Below are 20,972 nucleotides of genomic sequence, written 5' to 3'. Positions count from 1 at the left end.
TCACTCTGGCCAGAGTTGGGGGTATCAGAGCCAGGGGTGGGAACGCGTACAGAAGGCCCGGAGGCCAAACGTGCGCGAGCGCGTCCACGCCTAACGGTGCGTTTAAATCGCGCATTGAAAATAACAGCTGACATTGAGCATTTTCTTTTGATGCAAACAGATCTACCGCGGCTCTGCCGTAACGCACCCACAGCTGACTCACAATCATTGGATGTAGAGTCCAGTTTGCATATAGTGGTGCACCTCTGGACAGTAGCGCTGCCCCGAGGTTCATCACTCCCGGTACGTGTGTCGCTCTCAGAGAGAGGAGACGTCCGCAGCTCCATAAGATCAGTTTGCGTGCCAGCATGTGTAACTGGAGAGAACGCAAACCCCCTTGGCGGTTTATATACGATATTGTGGTCGTGTTGTCTGTCCTCACGAGGACATGATGTCCTCTGAGAAAAGGCAGAAAGCGTTTCAGGGTGAGGAACACCGCTAAAAGCTCCAGATAATTTATGTGTGACCGTTGGAGGTCTCTGCTCCAGAGACCCCTCACAGGTCGACCTTCGTATATACCCCCCCAGCCCGTCATTCATGCGTCTGTGGTGACCACCTTCCGCGATAGGACAGCACCCATAGGCACGCCCCGTACTAGAAAAGTCGGGTGTAGCCAGTGGCGCAGAGCCATTACGCATGTCATAGTGACCATCACTCTCCGCGCGCCATGACGCGCGGGGTACAATCTGAGGGCAGCTACCCAGCGCTGAAACTCCCTCATGTGTAAGCGTCCCAGTTGTACCACCAGAATGGCTGACGCCATGAGCCCCAGCAACCGCAGACATGACCTGAAGAGAACATATTTGCGTGGCTGGAAATGAGCGAGGCAAGCCCTGAAGGCTTTCACTCTCTCTGCTGACATGCGGGCTGTAAAGGACACCGAATTCAGGCGTAGGCCCAGGAAGAGTACAGTCTGGGCTGGAGACAACATGCTCTTTTCTGTGTTTATTACGAAACCCAGGTCGAGCAGGTGTTTTACGAGGACATTCGTCTGCGTAATAGCCTCTTGCTCCGACTGTGCGAGAAGGAGCCAATCGTCCAGATAAGTTGCAAGGCGAATACCCTGTTGTCTTAACGGGGCTATCGCAGCTTCCGTACACCGTACAAACACTCGCGGGCTGAGAGACAGACCGAAGGGAAGTACTCTGTACTCGTAACAGACACCCTGAAAGGCGAACCTCAGATATTTCCTGTGTGGGTAATATACTGGGATGTGGAAATACGCATCTTTCAGGTCGACTGATGTGAACCAGTCGTTTTGGCGCACGAGACGCAACAGAGATGTGAGTGAGCATTCTGAATTTGTATCTTTTGAGATATTTGTTCAGAGCTCTCAAATCTAGTATAGGCCGAATTCCGTTCCCTCCCCGTTTGGGAACGAGGAAATACTTGGAATAAAAGCCGCTCTGACTCTGTTCGGCGGGTATTATCGATATAGCCTTCTTTTCTAGTAGCGAGAAAATCTCTTGCTCTAGAATATGGGCCGACTCTCCCCGGGCCTGTGAATACAGAATGCCCGAGTAGTGAGGGGGGGTGACAGCGAATTGGAGCCTGTAGCCCTGTGTTACTGTCTTAAAAACCCAAGCAGAATCTGTGAGCATCCTCCACTTTTCGCTTCTCAAAGCGAGGGGAGATGTCACAGCTCTGTCGTCTGCCCTCAGTGTCTCTATTTGTTGTGTCATGGGGCCCTCTAGTGTCTGAACACGGTGGTACCCCAGGTTGACAACCCCGGCCGACACTGCGCATGCGCGTGGCGATGGTGCCTTCACAATCCCATCTATTGTCCGCCTTTTGAGAGAGGCCGTAGCCGCTCTCAAAAGAGGGGCAGACGACAGACTGTTTATTGTTTTTATTGTTTTTATTTTAATTTTTATTGACTGCGCCCTTTGCTTCAAGCCTGGAAACGACAGTGGAAAATGATTTATTTTGAAACAACAATGATGACATGTGTTTGTGTGACTTAAACAGGCAGCGGAACTTGCTGTCTTTGATGTTAAGTCCATTTCCCTGATGGCGCGAACTTGAGGATGACGTTCTGGCATCACTCGAGGCCGCGGGAAGATGGGGGCATGGTGGCACCCCGAAAACACATGAGCATCCAACACTGGAACGTGCTCCGGAGCTGGAGAACAGGGAACTTCCAGCTCCTTCATCGAGGAGAGGAGGCTGTCAGGCCGCCCGCTTCTTCTTCCTCGCCTGGTGGCTGAAAACCTGGGTTTTCTGCTGGAACCGGAGATTTTCTTGGCCAGCTCCCTCTTGCCTCGTGCCTGGGCTGGGGACCCGGGACGGGCTGCGGTCTCTGCTGCTTCGGTATTTTGAACCGGGCAGGACGTGAGACAGCTTGGGTGAAGGCCTGCCGCGGGACCATTGGAGGTGGCGGCTGGACCCTTCGGGGGAGACAGAGCTGAAGAGCCTCGTCTCCCTTCCTTTTTGACTCGCACCTCGGCTGCATTGAAGCTAGAGCGGAGCCAAATATGCCCTCGGGAACAATAGGCATGTCCAGAACATCCTCTTTTTCCCGGTCTGGAAGGTTAGTCAGGTTGAGCCACCTGGCTCTCTCCTGTACCACCATCATTCCCAGTGCTTTGCCCGTGGCTTGGACTGCACAGCGCTGCACACGGAGGCAAATGTCCGTGATCGCTGCGATCTCGTCCCACACGGCAGGCTCAGGTCTGCTCGACATGTCTTCGCAGAGCTCCGCCTGGTAGGCGATTAGCAGCGAGGAGACGTTGAGTGCCCTGGCGGACAAAGCTGCGGCTTTATAGGCCCGGTGTCGAAGCCAGCCTCGGTTGGAGGTGGGCTGCCACCAGCGGTTCCATGGGCGGCATGCGGAGCAGGCCGAACCTCTCCATACCGTCACAGTCCAGGGAGGAGGCACCCTGGATTGGGGCCTTGTTGCTAAAGGGACGGTCTCTCCACGAGACCGACACCTCGTCCAGCATCTCCGGAAAGACTGGAAGGAGCTGCCTCTTCGTCCTCGCTGCTTGGGGCAAGTTCTTCCCCTCGTAGCGAGGTCTGGAGGTCTCCTTGGCCACTTCAGGCCATGGGATGTCCAGCCTGGACGCAGTACGTTGACACACGGCCTGCAAGTCCATGCTTAGGACGGGCGAAGCTGGTGTGCTCTCGCCCGGGGGAGCGGACATCGCTCCCGGCTTTGCAGCCTGAGCCGATGAAACGAAGATGTCATCCTCATCCGAGTCAGACAGGAGGAACTCAGAGGTATCCTCTTCGTCCTCCATGTAGTCCAACTCCAGGACATCCTCCGCGGGTGGAACCATGGTGAGGTCCAATTGGGAGCCCCAGCTTGACACAGCGCGGGGCTCCGCTCTTGCGTCTCTTGCCGCCACCGGGTCCCAGCCTGAAACGGCGTGGGGCTCCGGTTCAGTGGCTGTCGCTGTTGTTGAGCCCCAGTCTGACACCGCGCGGGGCTCAATCTCTGCGGCGGACGCCACCATGTCTTGATTGCCGGCCGGCAAATCAGCGGACATGAGGGGGTCCTGTCCCGACAAGCTAGCTTGGCGTGCTAACCGTCGGCGGAGGCTCTTCATGGTGAAGCGGGTACAATGCCCGCACGAGCCGGGGTTATCGATAGTCTCCCGGGCGTGTTCCAGCCCGAGGCAGGACGAGCAGACCTGGTGTGAGTCTGTGCCTGAAATCTTAAACCCGCAGCCGCATAGCCGAGCCTCCGAGTCCCTGACTCCTCTGATCTCCTCGATCGCCGGGGTGTCGGCGTGGAGTGGACACGCTAGTAACGGGTACGTTACTGAGAAAAAATCCAAGGCGAGGCAGATTACAATATTAACTGGTGTGTTAATATTGCTCAGTCTTCTTGCAAAGCAAAAAAGTAACCGGCAAGCGCCCGTCGACCGAATGTCAGCTTTGGGTTCAGTCTGTGGCCCGTTAAGCTAGCCCGGTTACTGATAAATCGAGATGTGCTCTGAAGCGAGAAGAGGTGTTTGAATGACGCTGCGTCGTAGCGCAAGCTACTTAAAGGGTGGGTGAATTCCCTGACGTTGACGTCAAGATCACCAGCCAATCAGGATTGGTGTAATGAGATTGATGCTTCTGTTTGCATACGCGTTGAGGCGCATCCCATAGTGAGACATCGAACGGAGTGTTATGAATGAGAACTTAGACTATTTTCGAATCAATAATTTTTCAAATTATGATTTTTTTTTTTTTTTTTTTATCTTTTTTTTTTGTATGACCATTTTTCCTCCTGGTTTCTCGCGCCCCCCACTTTGAGAACCACTGAGTTAGTGTATCAAACATTGATCTATACTGGAGACTTGCTTTTTTCCCATCAGGGTTTGAGCAGCAGGAACAGCCTCCCCACCCCTCAGCCCAGGAGGAGCTCCACCTCCTCCTCCTGCTCTGCATTCCCTCCTCTTGACTCCTCTTCCTTACGCTGGGAACGCAACACTGGCAAGAGACCCCACCCAGACCTCAACTTGAGCAGGTACCAACACAAACACACTTTACCACCTTCTTTATACATATACACACTGTCTTTACATTTGCTCTCACACATCATCTGGGCTATACTTCACCCTGATTTTTTTTTTTTAATTACATGTCACTGTTAGACGCTTTTATCCAAAGCGATTTACATACTCAATACTGGGGGCAATCCCCACAGGAGCAATTTGGGGTGAAGTCTCTTGCCCAGGGACACAACGACATGCTGACTGCAGTGGGGTTTGAACCTGTGACCCCCTGAACACCAACGCTCAACCCACTGCACCACACGCCTCCCACGTTGAATTTGTTTTGGAGCAGATTAATCGCTATTTTTGCAAGATCTGAATAATGTGACTGTGCTTTGATCTTCTTCAGGTGGCTCAGCAGCATCTGTGCACTTTGAAATATAAGGATCTTTAATTTCTAGTCTTTTGGTCAGTCTCAACAAAGTTATGAATAGGCCTCAGTGAGTTCTAAATAAGTACAAAAAAACATCTTCTTTATAAAAAGGAACATAGTGCACTTAACAGGAAACCAGGTCAACTGTGAATTATACATCTGTTTTTAATGGACCAGGTGAAAAATGTAGATCATATTTGTTTATTTTCTTTTACAAACCTCCTTGTCTCACTACAAATTCATATCATTTACAATATATACAACCCCATCATCACATCACTGAGTCTAACAGGACAGTTTCCACTCATCAGCTCACCTCATGTTCCAGATGGTTAGTGTTACTTTTTATTGCTAGGGTGGAATATATATATCCGATTGAATACAATACATATCATGAAAAGCAAAGTTATTCTAGACTTATGTAAACATGTCGCTCTGTAATCATAAGTACTCATCACTGTCCAGTCTGCAGTTATTTTATTTTCCTAATTGGTCGATATTCGTGGTTTGATGCCTTTTTTAGTTGTTTGAAGTTAGAGTTAGATAACCCAATTATCCTGCTTAAACAAATAAAATGTAAATACATGTTATATTCATATAGTCACAATTGATAAAAATGACCGTGTGAATGTGTGAGGCATTGTGTCTTGCATGTTGGCTGTGTTAGTGTGGCTTGCACAGAGAAAGCAAAAGCAGAAGAAGTTGTAAACACCTGATAATGTCGTCTTTGGACTATGATAATGGTACTTACTGCATTAAGAGGAAATTGTGCCCTGTTAGTGAATGTTAACAAATCCATTTCACGGTGTTCAATTCACTTCAAACCTGCTGTTGGCGCTACTGGATGTTGTGTCTACATGTCTCCACTGGATGGCAGTAGACACTAGCTATGATGGCAGATGGCTTTTTTGACATTTAAATAATCCTATTTTTGTTATATAAGTATTAAATGGCTGACTAAGGATATTGCAGCCTTGAATTGTATATTTTTTTTAAATACGTGTTGTGTTTTGTGCTCCAGCTCAGGTCTGTCTAATGGACCCAATCCAAACCTGCTCACGATTCCCAAGCAGAGGTCTTCGTCTGTTACTCTCACCTACCATTCAGGGTCCAGGAGAGCAGGTGAGACTCCACCATAAAACTTCCCAAAGACACTAGATTAATTCCTCACGTTTTGATATCATCTCATGCTGCTCTCTTTGCCTGGACCCCCTTCCTCTCCTCCAGGGGCCTCTCCGAGCCTGAGCCCAGTCACCTCCCCCAGCCACGGTACTCTCGCAGGTTCCTCATTGTCTCTCGTCACTCGATCGCCTGTGGAGTTTCCAGACACGGCTGACTTCCTGACAAAGCCCAGTGTCAGTTTAAACCTGCACAAGCCCTTGGGCTACACCCTCAGCTCACCTGATTTTCAGCAGGCCTTCCGTAGCTCCGCCTTCCCTCTGTGCACCAGGTGAGACCTGCACCGACGAATTTGCATGTTAGTGTGTTTTGTGTAAGTGGTTATAACCAAAGCTGTACTGCAGTTGGTTATATCTTTGATTGTCTATCCCGTTCTAGCTGTGGTCGTCAGATGCTCAAGGGCGTTACCAGCGGTGACGCAGGGGAATCCCATCAAACATTCACTAGTGAGGCTCAACGCAGACGCTCAGGTACAAAAATATGAAATGCACATTATAGAGCGTAATAATGACTGACAGTCTTCAACAGTGCTATTGTTTTGAAAGAGAATCACTACTTTAAGCAGTTAGGGGGTTAATGCTTCCCTCTGTTGGACTCCAAATGTAATGCAAGTTGAGGAACACAAACAAAGACAGAGGAGCACACACAGAGGACGCACCATTTGATATAATTAGTTAACCCTCGTGCTGCTTCCTTTTACATTTGAAAATTGAGTTTTATTAATAAACTTAAAATGTGTAAGTAGAGAACATAAAAAAAAGATAGACTTGCTCATTAAAAATAAGCCTATTCTTTCTCAGTGGTTTTCCACTATCACCATTGACCATGTTAACCACACTAGCCTTTATACCTTTTGTTGACAAGTATTAGGGTTTACTTTTTCTCTATTCAGTTTACAACAACAACCACTGTTAGCCAAGAGTAATTAGAAAAACAATTAAAAGACATCATCTTTAATTAACCAGTAATTATAGTATTTATTAAAATACTTTAAGGACAAATCAATATAATTAATACATTATTTTCTGTGACTGCAATCCAGTCACTTTAACTCACTTTGACATGAAAGTAGTGTGGTCAAAATGTGTGTGTGTTCGTGAGTCCATATATTCATGTCTCTCCATGCACTGTGCTCTGTGTGTGCAGCAGGTGAAGGGTTGGATTTTGCAGGAGAGTCTCTGATCAGGGAGGAGAGCGTGGAGGTGGACGTGTCGGGGGACGGGGATCCAGACGCTGCAGGGAACACGGGGCAGGAGGAGAAGGACAAGAGCACAGACCAGCAAACTCAGGAATCAGAGGTGTGCTCCATCAGAGGGCTTTAGTTACAATACGAATGTTTCCCACAGCACAGCAGATGAATCAATTACTCTATTTATCATGTTATTTGTAGTTTACCCTTCCATAAACGACCATATCAGCCATGTTAGTTTTCAACCATTTAGCTCATACTTTATCTAGATTTGTAATTTCATAGTGATTAATTTTTTTGCCAATGGAAACAATATTCATGCTAATATCTACAACTTTTCTGATTGTCTCCAGGGTGAGCAGGAGTTCAGACTAGATCCTATGCTGAAGGACCAAGAGGCTCTCATGGAGAGGATGAACACCTGGAACTTCCAGATCTTTGACCTGGTGGGCAGGACGGGGGGGAAGACCGGAAGGATACTCAGCTATGTTAGTACAACAAGCACTCACCAGTCATCTGCTGTAGCTGTAGACGTAGTAGCAGTGTGTTTTAATTGTTGTATGTGTCCACTCTGATGAGTCTCCTAAACAGACTGTTCTATTACATTGTAGTTAATCATATTTGCAGGACTTTAAGCATTTCATTCTATATTTAATGCAACACTGCAACCTTTCTTCTATGCAAAATGATGTGCAAAAAGTACTTTTATTGTTCCACTGAGGCTCAGTGAGCGTGTTTGTTATGTTGTGATTGGTGTTTCAGTAAAGCTGGTGTGTTTCCCCAGGTGACGTACACCCTGTTCCAGGATACGTGTCTGTTTGAGATATTTAAGATCCCTGTGAGGGAGTTCATGTCATACTTCTGTGCTCTGGAAAGTGGCTACAGAGACATTCCCTGTGAGTATTACATTGTGTAATGTGCAAGAAATGCAAGGACTCTTGTTTGTTTGTTTGTTTTGTTTGTTGATGCAATATCCCACGTGGTTCATGTCGATCATTGAATGAATCAGGTTGCAGTTTGACTTGTCTATAAAAATACATATGATTTCAAATGTTCTCTACATGGTCAAATTGACTAATTTAATCGACCATGGTTACAGATCATAACAGGGTCCATGCTACTGATGTGCTCCATGCTGTCTGGTACTTGACCACTCGACAAATCCCCGGGTTCCAGCAGATTCACAGCGAGCATGTGACAGGAAGTGACACAGGTAAAAGCATTACGTTTCTCCACAAGAGAAAAAAAGGAAATTCATAAAAGACACTTAAGGTAGTCATTTTAAATACAGCTCTTAGGTCCTAGGTTGAGACAATTTCACCTCTTAATCTTACCAAGCATTTTCTCACCAAATATAGAGAAAGAAATATTTTTAAATGTTTGTCCTTTCCTGCTAATAGCACCTGTTTGTAAGTGTGAACACCACTACTTTATTAAGAAACTCTTCTACCAGTTTTTGGACACCCTGTGATGTCAGAAATGCAGTAATACTCACTGATTTGGTTTCTTCTGTAGTGGGAGGTGGCCGTTACTCAAGAGAACACATGGGGGTTTGTTTAAAACGCAGACATTTCCAATCCCCTCTCAGCTGAGGATAAATAAGCTCCATCAGGAATGACCTGCTGCTCATATTATCAACACTGACATAACAGCGGCCATTTGATAAGAAGGGTTAAGAAAAGGGCAGTGATATCAGAAACTGAAGTAGTGCATTGATTAAATGAGAATAGAACAGGGATGCCTGTGACACACTTTGACATCCATCTTGTTTATTTTCATGTTTCAGATTCAGACAGTGGGATCTCTCCAGGCAGGATGTCCTACGCCTCCTCTAAAAGCACCTCCATTTCAGATGACAGCTACGGCTGCCTGGCCTGGAACATCCCTGCCCTGGAGCTCATGGCCCTTTATGTAGCAGCTGCAATGCACGACTATGACCATCCCGGTCGCACAAATGCCTTTCTAGTAGCCACTAATGCATCTCAGGTAACCTTCAGCATTTATTGGTACTTGGAAGTGTTGTAGATTGTCATGACAAACATCTGATATTCAAGCTGGGACACATAAACACTCTTGTGTTTACAGAAACAGAGAATAGGATGCTCAAAATATGGGTTTATGCAAACTGACATTTCAATACAACTGGTGTGTTAGACAACAGAGTGTACACAAGTAGCTCAGGAGTTTTTATGACCCCTGTTACATACTTAGTTCATTAATGACGCCATGATATTAGTCCTGTTCTATGTGTACATCAGGGCAATCGTAGACTAAAGTACATGTTTCACACACCTTCAAACTTAACTGAACTACATTTTTCCATTTTTAAATCTTCTCAAATTCGTTGACACATTTGTTGGCTCTCTCTTTGCAAATCCAACAGTACTGTGCTTTTTAGGTTTCCTATAATCAGAATTCAAGTGTATTGCCAAGTAAGTTTCCACATACAAGGAATTTGCTTTAGTGTTTGGTTGTGCAAACATAAACACAACATGAGGAAATAAGTTGATAGAGAAGATACAAAATGTAACAATTCTAAGTTAGAAAACCTGTATATAACATACGTATCTATTTCCAGTATAATTGCAGTTGTCCAAGCGTTACAAGGAGATACAGAATACCCCTTATGGATTATTATAAAGTGATACATCATTTTGGATCCTGCATTTGCTGCAGTTTACCATTGTGTCTGTAGTAATTTGAGTAAATCACTCTAAGTTGAGGGACATTGTTTGCAACAGGTTTGCAACTTGCCTTCTAACAACAAATGATGTGAACTTTCTATACATTTTTATAAATAATACAGAAAGGGCATTATATGATGTCAAGGAGATTAACACAAAAGTGAATCTATCTCAACAAACTGCGTCTCAATTGGCATCATATATAAGATTAACTCCCCGCCACATGGCCAGTTAATCCCATTGTGCTCTCTCACTGTGGTCAGTCATTTAAAAAGGGAGGTGAAAAGGTTAACTGCGTGCTCCAGTTTAAATATTGTATTTTCCTAACATGACCAGTGATAGCACTCAAACTGTCTGGGTTAAAAGAGAAGAGAGGGAACCTATTGATTGTTAATGATGTTGATAACCACCACTTTTAAAAAGTGATTTTTAAAGCTACTTTTAACCTGATTCTCCCCTCAGCTAAAATTGCACTTGATACTTTCATAACCAAATACCCTTATGTCCTGTTCATCTCATTTATTGAGTACCATTTTAAAGCCATGATTACAAATTGTGTAACACAGATGCAGACCTATCATGTGACCTTTTAGAGGAAATTGTTGGAACCTTTTAGCCTACCCTTTCTACCCGCTCTCACCACTTGGCTGTCCTTCCTTTGTGTTGCAGGCGGTGCTGTATAATGACAGGTCAGTGCTGGAGAACCACCACGCTGCGTCTGGCTGGAGCCTCTACTTGTCCCGGCCCGAGTTCAACTTCCTGGTCAACCTGGATCATGTGGAGTTCAAACGTTTCCGCTTCCTCGTCATCGAAGCTATACTGGCCACAGACCTCAAGAAGCACTTTGACTTCCTGGCTGAGTTCAATGCCAAGGTCTGAGATGATGAAGTCTTATTACAATTTATCATTATCTTTTTATCTTTCTTTTAATTTCTGGCAAAATATTGATTGAAACGAAGGATGGTACGTTACAGTTAGGTTTAGCAGTACACAGCATTATGGATGTGGGAAAGATCTGTTGACCCGTTGCAGTGAAGCATCCATTGTTTGCTTGTTTGTGTACAGGTGAATGATGTGAACAGTCCAGGAATCGATTGGACCAATGAGAACGACAGGCTGCTGGTGTGCCAAGTGTGTATCAAGCTGGCAGATATCAATGGGCCAGCCAAAGTACGTGATCTGCACCTCAAGTGGACAGAAGGCATCGTCAATGAGTTTTATGAGCAGGTAGAGACTGCATGCTTATGCTAATGTGTGTTTTCAATTTCAACAGAACATTTCAATGTTTCTATATCTTTTGCATTTTTTATTTTACTTAAGTAGTAGCCAAATCCACCATTTGAAAAGTCCCACATTGATCTAAACAGAAGGGTAACGAATAAAATAAATAAAGTCATACAAAATAACGATATTAAAATGTAATTAGTAGTAGAATTATTATCCAGAGATGCAAACATAAAGATGATATAACCAGGGGTGCACATAACTTTTTTGCCCTGGTTCTCAAAGGAGCACCTAGAGATGTTGCTTGGTGCGCATCCTTAAAATGAAATAAAGTACATTTTGAGGGTTTCTTGACTTTATGAACGGGGGGGGGGGGGGGGGGCACGGCACGCTCAAGAACTGTTCGCCGGAGCCTCGCAGCGGGGTTACTGTGCGGAGCGCATAAAGCAGACCCTTCACGCGATAGCGAGGGGTAGAGCGAGGGATCGCAGATGCCGTCGTGCTCGCGGACGGATAAAAAAAATCAACCTAAATGGCTCGCAAATTATACTTTGGTGGCCGTTAATATCTTACCAGCTCTTATGCAACTCGCAAATATCTCTCTCTCTCTCTCTCTCTCTCTCTATTTCTCTCTCTCTCTCTCTCTCTCAATGTTTTTTCAAATGATCCGGTGCACTTTTTTTGGCGGGGGGTGCACCTGCGCACCAGTTATGTGCAGCCCTGGATATAACAATACAACGAACTGGGAAAAATATCTTATAAAGACTTTTTCAGATCAGTCTTTTATTGTCCTGCGTGGAAGATGATTTGTCGATGTAAAAAATACAATAAAACAAATATTAAAGTGTTAAACTCCTTGCGCTCTGTGATGTGATGTAGTTTGTATCGAGCCTCATCACCAAATACAGTATTTGTATCCCGGAGACATTTTTAACCATACTCCTTGTTTTTTTATCTGCAGGGTGATGAGGAGGCAGATTTGGGATTACCCATCAGCCCCTTCATGGACCGCTCCTCCCCTCAGCTAGCGAAGCTACAGGAGTCCTTCATCACTCATATTGTAGGACCACTTTGTAACTCCTATGAAGCCGCCGGCCTTCTTCCTGGCCACTGGATTAATGGAGAGGGATCAGATGTAGACGATGAGGAAGGGCAGGTGGACAGCGACACAGATGAAGATGAAGAGGAGGAGGAGGATGAGCTAGAGGATGAGCTGCTACCAAGTAAATAACCAAAGGCTCATCAGTACTGTCAAGTTTATCATGCAAAGACAGATAACAGTAAGCAAATCTTGATTTGACATAACATTTAATTGTGTTTTCTTTGCAGAGAGGAGGAAGAAACGGCGCAGGTTGTTCTGCAGCATCATGCAGCACCTGACCGAGAACCACAAGGTGTGGATAAAGACCATCGAGGAGGAGGAGAAGAGCAAAGAGATCAGCAAACAGCAGCAGCCCGACGGCCTCCTCCCAAACCTGCCCGCCAGCCTGCCCACCTCCCCTTCAGATGACATCCAGGTCATCCAGGAGGAGGAGGAGGAGGGAGAGGAGCGTCAGTAGCAGCAGGGCGAAGGAAAAAACAGAGACACGTGAAAAAGAAGAGGAGAGGCAGAACAAGGACATGAGTCCCTCAACCACCTGCCTTTCACCGACACAAACAGACACAGACAGATGCACATAAAACACACTTTTCTCCCTCCCTCTCTTTTTCTTACACGTACACACACATATTGAAAGATTCACTGTGCAGACACTCAGATGCTTAAGCAGTCACATTGTTTTTTGGAGAAACAAAAAGGCCTTACTACTGTGAGCGGATCCTTGCTGCAACGGTGGGAGCCCAACTCCTATGCACTTTCAACCCATGAAGAGTCTAGTGCACCCAGAAGAAGAAAAAAAAGCACCAGAACTGTGGAGGAAAGGTGCAGAAGAAGAAGAAGAAGAAGAAGAAGAAGAGTGTGGACGGAGTGGAGCAGGATCTTACTCGACTCCACGGTGACCCGGCTGTGATGCTGCCTTGAATGGAAAAGCGCTTACACCTCCCTTAGGTACAAAACAATTCCTGTCTATTTAAAAATGAAAGGTAGAGGAAAAATAATGAAGCAAGCGACATCATGAAGTGATTGATACCCTTTACCAAAGCAAACACGGAAAGACAAGAGACTGTTTCAGCCTCAAAGTCAGGTATATTTTTTAATTATATATATATATATATATATATATATATATATATATATATATATATATATATATATATATATATATATCAAATGTGCCTGTCTGAACCTTTACTGAGTCCATATCGGCCCAGAGCCTAGGCTTGTGTAGTTCTCTCTCCTTGCTGGCGACACGAAACACTGTATCAGACTCAGTCACAGAGACATTATTGAAATGTTGATTGAATAATAGCATTATATCTGCATCATTTTTGATGCTTTTACTCATGTGTACCACCTGTCTTTTTGTTTTGGATATTTTAACTGTCCTTGCTTAATTTTTCTTCGAGTGTGTGAATATTTTTGAAGGGAATGTGATAAAGAGAATGAGTAGGGAGAAAGACAGCACATTTTTTTATTATTTGACCATGTACTTTGTGTATATGTTTGTGTGTCCTTTCAGTAATGGTTGCTTTCTAATCAGTGAAATGTCCTGTTTTAACATGTTGCTTTGAGATCAGGAGTGCTGTTTCAATGAATGGATTCTTCATTTTTCTCTTTTGATTCTAAATATTTGTTAAAGGTTACTCAGGATTCACACAAAAGTTGAATAATTATTTTTGCTAGAATTTATGTCATTAATATAAAATACACTTTAAAAAGTCAGAAAATTAAAATCTGGGTGACTGAAGTAGTTTGTAATCTCTTAATGAACAACTTGAATACAAACTAATTCAAGCAATGAAAGCCTCTGTGACGGAGGAGCATACAGTATGTGCTGTCTCTCGGCCATTCATTCACTGTTTGCATAACCTTTTTACAACCTCACTGGAGAAGGGCTTATCTTGATTGTCAGCAGACTGCAAACGTCTGTCCTGCATCAACACCTTTTTGCAGATCTACAACAATCTATTAGGTAATCTCTTTTTCTTAAATTCATTGCACAATTTACTCTGTTTTTAAACAAACAGCAAAATGTCTATTCAGTGTTTTGGTCTGATGGCAAACACTGATATTCGGATAAATGTAAAGCTCATCCAACTCCTTTTGCTCAATTATTATTGTTTCTTTGCCAAACCCATAACTCGGCCAGTGTGTAAAGAAGGGATCCAGGGTTAATTTCACTTATTGTTTATATATATATACAGTACATACAGTATCAAGACGTGCTGTGAGGCACCTTAAAAAACTACTAGTTCTCTATTTTTGTCTCTAAGAACTCTTGGCATTCCACTAGTATAAGACGTTTTAGGGAAGAGAAGGCAGAAGTGTTGCCTTGCTCCTTTATCTTATCACCTTATTAAATCATAATCTCTGGACAAAATATTAAGTAAGCAGTGTAAATTAAGATAGTACTATTTAAATACTAAACAATAGATACAGGTATGCACGTTTTAATACCAAACAAGTGTTTAGCCGCTGTACAAAAGAGTATGTGCATATAAATATATATTTTTTAAATAATCAAATGAATGCATCTGTTTTCTACACGCAGCTGACATATTGTACATTGAGGTCCTGTAAGTACCATTGTGTTTCCAGAGTTTGTATCTACTTCTTTTTACAGGTGTGGAACTGTAGGGTTTGGGGTTTTGATTTTTCACTTGGTTTCAGCCTCTCCCGGTTCTGCATCATAACCACTCTTGTATTCCACATTATCTTTCTCTATCACTGTCTATCACTCAGTCGACCCAACTCGTGCCAAACTTTACCTACATACAGTAGTTTGTGGGCTGTGATACGCTGATTGGCAAATTGCCTCTGGGCTCCAGTACTGTTATTGCAAGAGAAACACCTTGAGTCAAGTATTCCACCAGGCTCAACATGGCAGTGACGGTGGCAGGAGTCAGAGTTGGACTCGGGTCAGAGCCATATACATTCTGACAACTCTGTCGTCAACTTATTCACATGGACCCATGCTGGATCATAAAGCCTCTGTAGCTTCTGACCCGCTATATTCCAGCTCATTAAGTTGTAAAGGTTTGTTGGCTTCTCACTGTGCAGTCTTTCAAACTACAGTGTCCTCTGATGATTGTGCCATAAATACATCTATGAATGGTTGTTACCCTTATGTAGCATCAATATATGTGTGTTTGTCTAATGTAACCATTCACCCTTATCTACATTGTGGGGGCAACTGATTTTTGTTGTTATTTATAGCTGTCATAAAACACCATCCCTAAATTATCCGAAGTTCTCGTTGATTTTTATTGGTGTGTGTTTGTGTGAAATTACAATAGACTACATTTAACACAGCTTTCTTTTTGTGTCCATACCACTAAAAATAAACAGATGGGAATAACCTTAAAGACTCCAAACACAGATTCTGTTCACCCACACAGGTGTTTTCACTTGTTCTTACCCTGATCTCTCAGGGCAGTGGTTGTGTACAAACTACTTGACTGACATCTGATAAGGTGGGACATCTTATGCACTAGTCATTTATATAATAGGGCCTTATATCCTGCTTAACTCCACCCAGCTTCAACCTGAGCATATGTCTGATCAGCCAGAGTAACAGAAAACACCTGTGTGGGTGTGCAGAGCCTTACAAGCTACTGTAATACATATGTGTACATTCACAAAGGGTGAAATAGGTCACTTGTAATAATGAACCTACAGACATGTATGACAGCATTCTATAGCTCCCCTTGGCACCAGTCTCTCAGCTTATATGGTTTATGGAACCCAACTTTAATGTTTTGTTTCCATTGCAACACACTAATCAGTTTTATTTTTGGCAGAAGCAGGAAACTGTTTTCGGTGGGAAACTAAAAACCAACTGTAAACCACCTTCCCAGCACCAAGATAGTCTAACACAGTTATTAACTATCAGATGGACATATTGAAGCTTTTAGCATGCTATGGAGCCAGATATTTCCCTCAGGAGAGGGCGGGGAGGAAAACTTGGCTAAAAATATAAAAAAACGAAAATGTGCCTGAAATATCACTCCATTATGGATATTAACCTTTCGTGTGTTAATTTCTAAATAGGATACATTGGCCTAATCCAGCCCCCGAAGTAGACTAAAATAATAAAATGCACATGATGCAGCAGAGCAGTGTGAAGAAGAGAGGTTAACTCAGAACATGGGTTACACAGCTGCTTCTGTCAAGGACCTCGGTCACAAAATCAATGGGCTGTATCTCTTGAAGTTAAATATTTAAGTAATAAATAAGATAATCTGTGGTCTTATTATGTGGATAAAACGCACTGTCATAAATATGTGGTGTTTGTACGTAATATATGAGTTGTGTTTTAGAAATTTGGCAGCAGTTTAAAGATGACAGGACAATTTTTAAATATCTTAAGAAAGTCTTTATGAATACACAAAAAAACTTACCGGTATTACAAAAAATGTACAAACACATCTTCTCCTAAAATCTAAACGCAGTACTTTGTTAGTACTGATAAGCACCATTTAGCTGAAATCAGTGTCACATAGTCAGTTTCCAGAAATCCACCAAGGTTGCATTTGCTTTCTGAGAGACCCAATTTCCAGAGAGCGCAATCCCTGGAGGAGGGGTCAGAGTCAGTCCCGATGATGTAAATCTGGCCCACGTCCAACTTCAACACACAGTGTTCAGAATTTTCTTGGAAAGTGCCATTTCACCACACATGTACAAAGAAGTGGTGTCAGTTGTCTGACCTGACGCTGTCCTGAGAAGGCAGGGCTATGAACCATCATAGGTGTACTTACTATCAATTATTGACAAATACCTAACCCATTGCTACCGCACCAAGGTTCAGACATCTAATTTTCTGGGCTCGGATCAACTCTGAGCTACAGAGAACTAAATCAATAGCACACAAGTTTTCCCCGACTATCTTCTGGGGCACCAAGTCTTGTCGCCTCCCCTGCTGCGATAAGATAGCGTGCAAACATGCATATTGCTCAGTACATCAATTCAATAGTACTTGAATACACTGGATCATGTGTCTATTTGTATATAGCTACATTTACCACTTAAACATTTGCAAAAACTGTGACGCAATTCAGTTTTATGCACCTGCATTGTGTGGTTGCATTGCTGTGCAAAATAAAATTCTGGCTTGAACAGAATTTCTGTTAAAGGTTCCTGAGTGCCTATATGTGATAAGGAGTGTCTCCAGTGCAAGGGCTTTTCTGCTGCCTGCGGACAGCACAGATGGAGTAAGGTTGGGGCTGCAAGGTCATGCCCAGTTTGGGAGTGACAGTGGGGACGGTTCCTGGAGGGAACTGCAGATGAAACCTCTGCAGCAGAGTGGTGAAGAAGAGAAACATCTCCATCCTGGCCAGCTGTTCACCCAGACAGCAACGCTTCCCTGAAGAAGAAAAATCTATAATTTAGACAGACACACACACACACACACACACACACACACACACACACACACACACACACACACACACACACACACACACACACACACACACACACACACACACACACACACACACACACACACACACACACACACACACACACACACACACACACACACACACACACACACACACACACACACACACACACACACACACACAGGCCCAACATCTGTCCAATTCATAAAACTGTTTAGAATGACAAGATAGACATTGGGGAATACTACAGATGAGAAAGTGTATTCTGTTTCCTGTGACCTAATCGTTATGTTAGATCAAAATCTGCAGTCTACCCTTTCTACTCATGTCCATAATCTTTATCATTTTCAACATCATATTTACATAAAATCCACATGTATGTTTAACACAGTTCATTGACCATATTGGTTTTAGAATCCAGACAAACCCTCTTTTTGTGTAAATATGAAGGATGTATTGATTATAGCTACAGTCTGTGCAGATGTAAAGCAATACAATATGAATGCCACACATTACATTTGATTTAATGTTCAAACTTAATTACTTTTATTGTTGTAATAAATAGTAAGATGTTCTAATGGTAGCATTGCTACAGTGTATAAACAGGCACTACATCTGCTTTCATTTTTCTTTTAAAGCTTTTATAGGCCTATTTAATGTAAGTGGGGGATTAGATTGCAATGAACAAAATACAGTGCGTAAAGCAAGTGAGGGAAATGATTAACATTTTGAAATGTCAATCATGACTCATAAATGACCAGAGCCACAATCATTTGTTTTATGAGTGTTGGAATTTAGAAGAAACATAAAGACTGACCCATAGAGAAAGGCAGGAAGGCCTCACGCTTCACAAAGTTGCCATTGCTGTCCAGAAACCTCTGGGGTGAGAAAACACCTGGATCAGTCCAGTACTTCTCATCCATGTGCACTGAGTAGAGGTTTGTGATCACCATGGTGCCTTTGGGAATTGTGTACCCGTTGACTTTTGCCTCCTGGGTGGTGGCACGGAAAATACCAAGTGGGACAATGTTGCAGAAGCGAAGGATCTCGTGCAGAACAGCCTCCACAAAGGGCATCTTCTGTTTGTCCTCCATAGTGGGTACCCTTCCATTTTCAAGCACACTGTCGATCTCCCTGTGCACCCTCTCTATTCATGGGAAAACAGACACTCTTAGACATGTATTCACACATTACATAACCATTATTTAGATCAGCCCACAAACAGATGTGCATGAAATCTCTCTCTAGGGGTTAGAATAGAAATAAAATGTTCACATATGTGGAAGATGTTTCTTCTATTACTGACCTTGTATGTTAGGGTAGAGAGTCATGTACAGCATGGCCCAGCGCAGTGTGTTCGTCGTGGTCTCAGTGCCAGCAATAATAAGCTCCCCCACTGAATAGATTAGGTTTTCTTGGGAGAAAGAGGAGCCTGGTTCTCCCTTATTCTGCTCCAACTCATCTAAATAGGCATCCACATAGTGGCGAGGTGCATGTGGCACTCTACCTTGTGAAAAACCATGTATAACTTCAAGTAAGAAATCATACACCTCAGCAGCATTGCGGAACAGCTTCTGGTGTTTTCCAAAGGGCACATACTCAATCCAAGGGAAGGCGTTGTAGAGGAGTGCCCAGCCGCTCACTGCTAGCTCCACGTTCTCGCTGAATATCTCGATCATGTGCTGAAAGTTGCGGTTATCGTAAGTAAAACGCTGTCCAAAAATGATCAGGTTGGTGATGTTGGACACAGCGTTGGTCACCAGGTGTTTGGGGTTGAAGGGCTTTCCCTTGTGTTCGTCAATGGCATCGACAAAGAACATGCACTCTTCTGAGATCTTCCTCTCAAACTGCCTCTGGCCGCTGCCAAAATAACGGAAAGAGTTGCAAGCCAGTTTACGGTGTTCAATCCAGCCTTTGCCATATTTGCAATTGAGAAGCCCTTTGAAAGGTGGAGACAAAATTAAAAGTTTACTAATTGCAGCATGCCAACTGTAATTATTCAGATAGTGTTGCATGAGAATTGGTATGCATTACAATCTTATAATATCATCTTACCGCCCATTTTGGTCATTTTCTGAAACAAAGGCAGCGATGGGCGATCAGCAAACACATCGCCCTGATTGTAAAGGCATTCCCTGATACAGTCATAACCAGTGAGCACCACTGTCAAGATGCCTCCAAGGTCAAGACTGAAAATCTGGAAGGTACACATTGCAAAATTAACAATTTGTGTATTTTGTACTTTACACTTTTTAATGTATCTGAATGCTTATTTAAGGAATGTGAGATGTTATAATGTAATGCATTTCGCAAAATGTTCCTTGCCTACTCTTTGGCACTATTATCCAAACTGGTTTCCATGAGCCATCTAACAGGAGAATGAGTGAATGAAACTCTGACCCCTTTTTAAGGTTAGCTCTCAACCCACATATCCAGCTCTGCACATAAAGCAAGTTTACAATTAAAAAGCACAACTTGCAATAAAAAGAAAGACTCATTATTTATTTTGGGTTGAGTTTTTTTTTTTTAGCGTTTTCTCCTCCAAATGCTGCAGACTGCAAAATGTTAGGGCGAGTCTCATTTGTTCGTCTCGTAGCTAGTTTCCAATGTGTGTGTGGGTGCATGTGTGTGTCATGAAAGACTTTAACGTATTGTATAATGTCATACAATGCACAGTTTGCAGAGCACTAAGTAAAAAAGCACTGCAGAACTAAAATACGCTGTAAGCTGAGTCATTACCTGGCCATGAATTTCACTCTGTTTCTTGAGGAAGACGTGCGGCTCGGTGGCCAAAGACATAATGTTCCCTATCACAGGGATGGGAGATGGACCAGGAGGAAAGCCCGGGGGTCTTCTCTGCTTCATGAGCTGGCGAACCAGCAGTAAGGCGAGGAGGACGACAGCCAGACAGCCCACACCGAGGAGAGCCTGCGCGCAGGACACCGGCACCAGAGACGGCGGTTTAATTGAGACCATCTTCTAAAAAAAAAGTATCTTCCACTGAATGAGCACCTCTGCTGACTTCGGCTTCTCCTCAGAGGAAGTGAGGCACATATCATCTTGCACATTTTCTATCCCCCGCCTCTAAGGCTAAGATTGGCCAGAAAAGTCAGTCAACTGTGGGTGAACTTTGTTCTGCTCTTGATCAATACCCCCAATCCCTTTTGGTGGTTAGCCTATATACGATTAGTTTTTGCAAACTATAGAGGGGGTAACACGCCATAACTTCATCAACACCCTTATAAAAGTTGAAAAAAACGCTGAGGCATAAACGTTGGCTAAACGTGCAGACCAGC

At 43.7% G+C, this 20,972-nt stretch overlaps 2 protein-coding genes across 3 annotated transcripts in view; one reads left to right on the top strand and one right to left on the bottom strand.

Annotated features, from left to right (window-relative positions):
* pde3b (phosphodiesterase 3B) overlaps positions 1-13,353 on the top strand; it is a 74,373-nt gene extending 61,020 nt beyond the window's left edge. Inside the window, 13 exon segments of the mRNA XM_034110938.1 lie at positions 4,347-4,498; positions 5,921-6,021; positions 6,127-6,349; positions 6,457-6,548; positions 7,225-7,376; positions 7,621-7,755; positions 8,052-8,163; positions 8,367-8,480; positions 9,054-9,253; positions 10,621-10,824; positions 11,017-11,178; positions 12,137-12,398; positions 12,505-13,353. Of these exon segments, the coding sequence (XP_033966829.2) occupies positions 4,347-4,498; positions 5,921-6,021; positions 6,127-6,349; positions 6,457-6,548; positions 7,225-7,376; positions 7,621-7,755; positions 8,052-8,163; positions 8,367-8,480; positions 9,054-9,253; positions 10,621-10,824; positions 11,017-11,178; positions 12,137-12,398; positions 12,505-12,767 (2,172 nt within the window). The 3' untranslated portion in view covers positions 12,768-13,353.
* Positions 13,354-17,183: 3,830 nt separating this feature from the next.
* On the bottom strand, positions 17,184-20,698 carry cyp2r1 (cytochrome P450, family 2, subfamily R, polypeptide 1). 2 transcript variants are annotated; one of them, XM_034112599.1, is made up of 5 exons: positions 20,416-20,698; positions 19,732-19,873; positions 18,979-19,615; positions 18,494-18,819; positions 17,184-17,636 (listed from the first exon to the last, which is right to left on the bottom strand). In XM_034112599.1, the coding sequence occupies exons 1-5, from the start codon at positions 20,650-20,652 to the stop codon at positions 17,419-17,421; spliced, it is 1,560 nt and encodes a 519-aa protein (XP_033968490.1). In that variant the 5' UTR covers positions 20,653-20,698; the 3' UTR covers positions 17,184-17,418. The 2 variants fall into 2 exon arrangements, with proteins under 2 accessions (XP_033968490.1, XP_033968481.1); XM_034112590.1 differs by having other exon boundaries at positions 18,494-18,823; positions 18,983-19,615.
* Between the last annotated feature and the right edge of the window lie 274 nt (positions 20,699-20,972).

This window comes from Pseudochaenichthys georgianus, chromosome 3, assembly GCF_902827115.2.
Source record: "Pseudochaenichthys georgianus chromosome 3, fPseGeo1.2, whole genome shotgun sequence".
Lineage (NCBI taxonomy): Eukaryota > Metazoa > Chordata > Actinopteri > Perciformes > Channichthyidae > Pseudochaenichthys > Pseudochaenichthys georgianus.
This window is presented reverse-complemented; position numbering and strand designations above follow the sequence as displayed.

Bases quoted from the DNA above. Each gene is read 5' to 3' on its own strand.
- cyp2r1 (XM_034112599.1), bottom strand. From the start codon at position 20,652: ATGGTCTCAATTAAACCGCCGTCTCTGGTGCCGGTGTCCTGCGCGCAG. The intron at 19,874-20,415 runs GTAATGACTCAG...TGTACCTTCCAG, and splicing joins AGAGTGAAATTCATGGCCAG to ATTTTCAGTCTTGACCTTGG. The intron at 18,820-18,978 runs GTAATAGAAGAA...ATGAATAGAGAG, and splicing joins TACCCTAACATACAAGGTCA to GGTGCACAGGGAGATCGACA.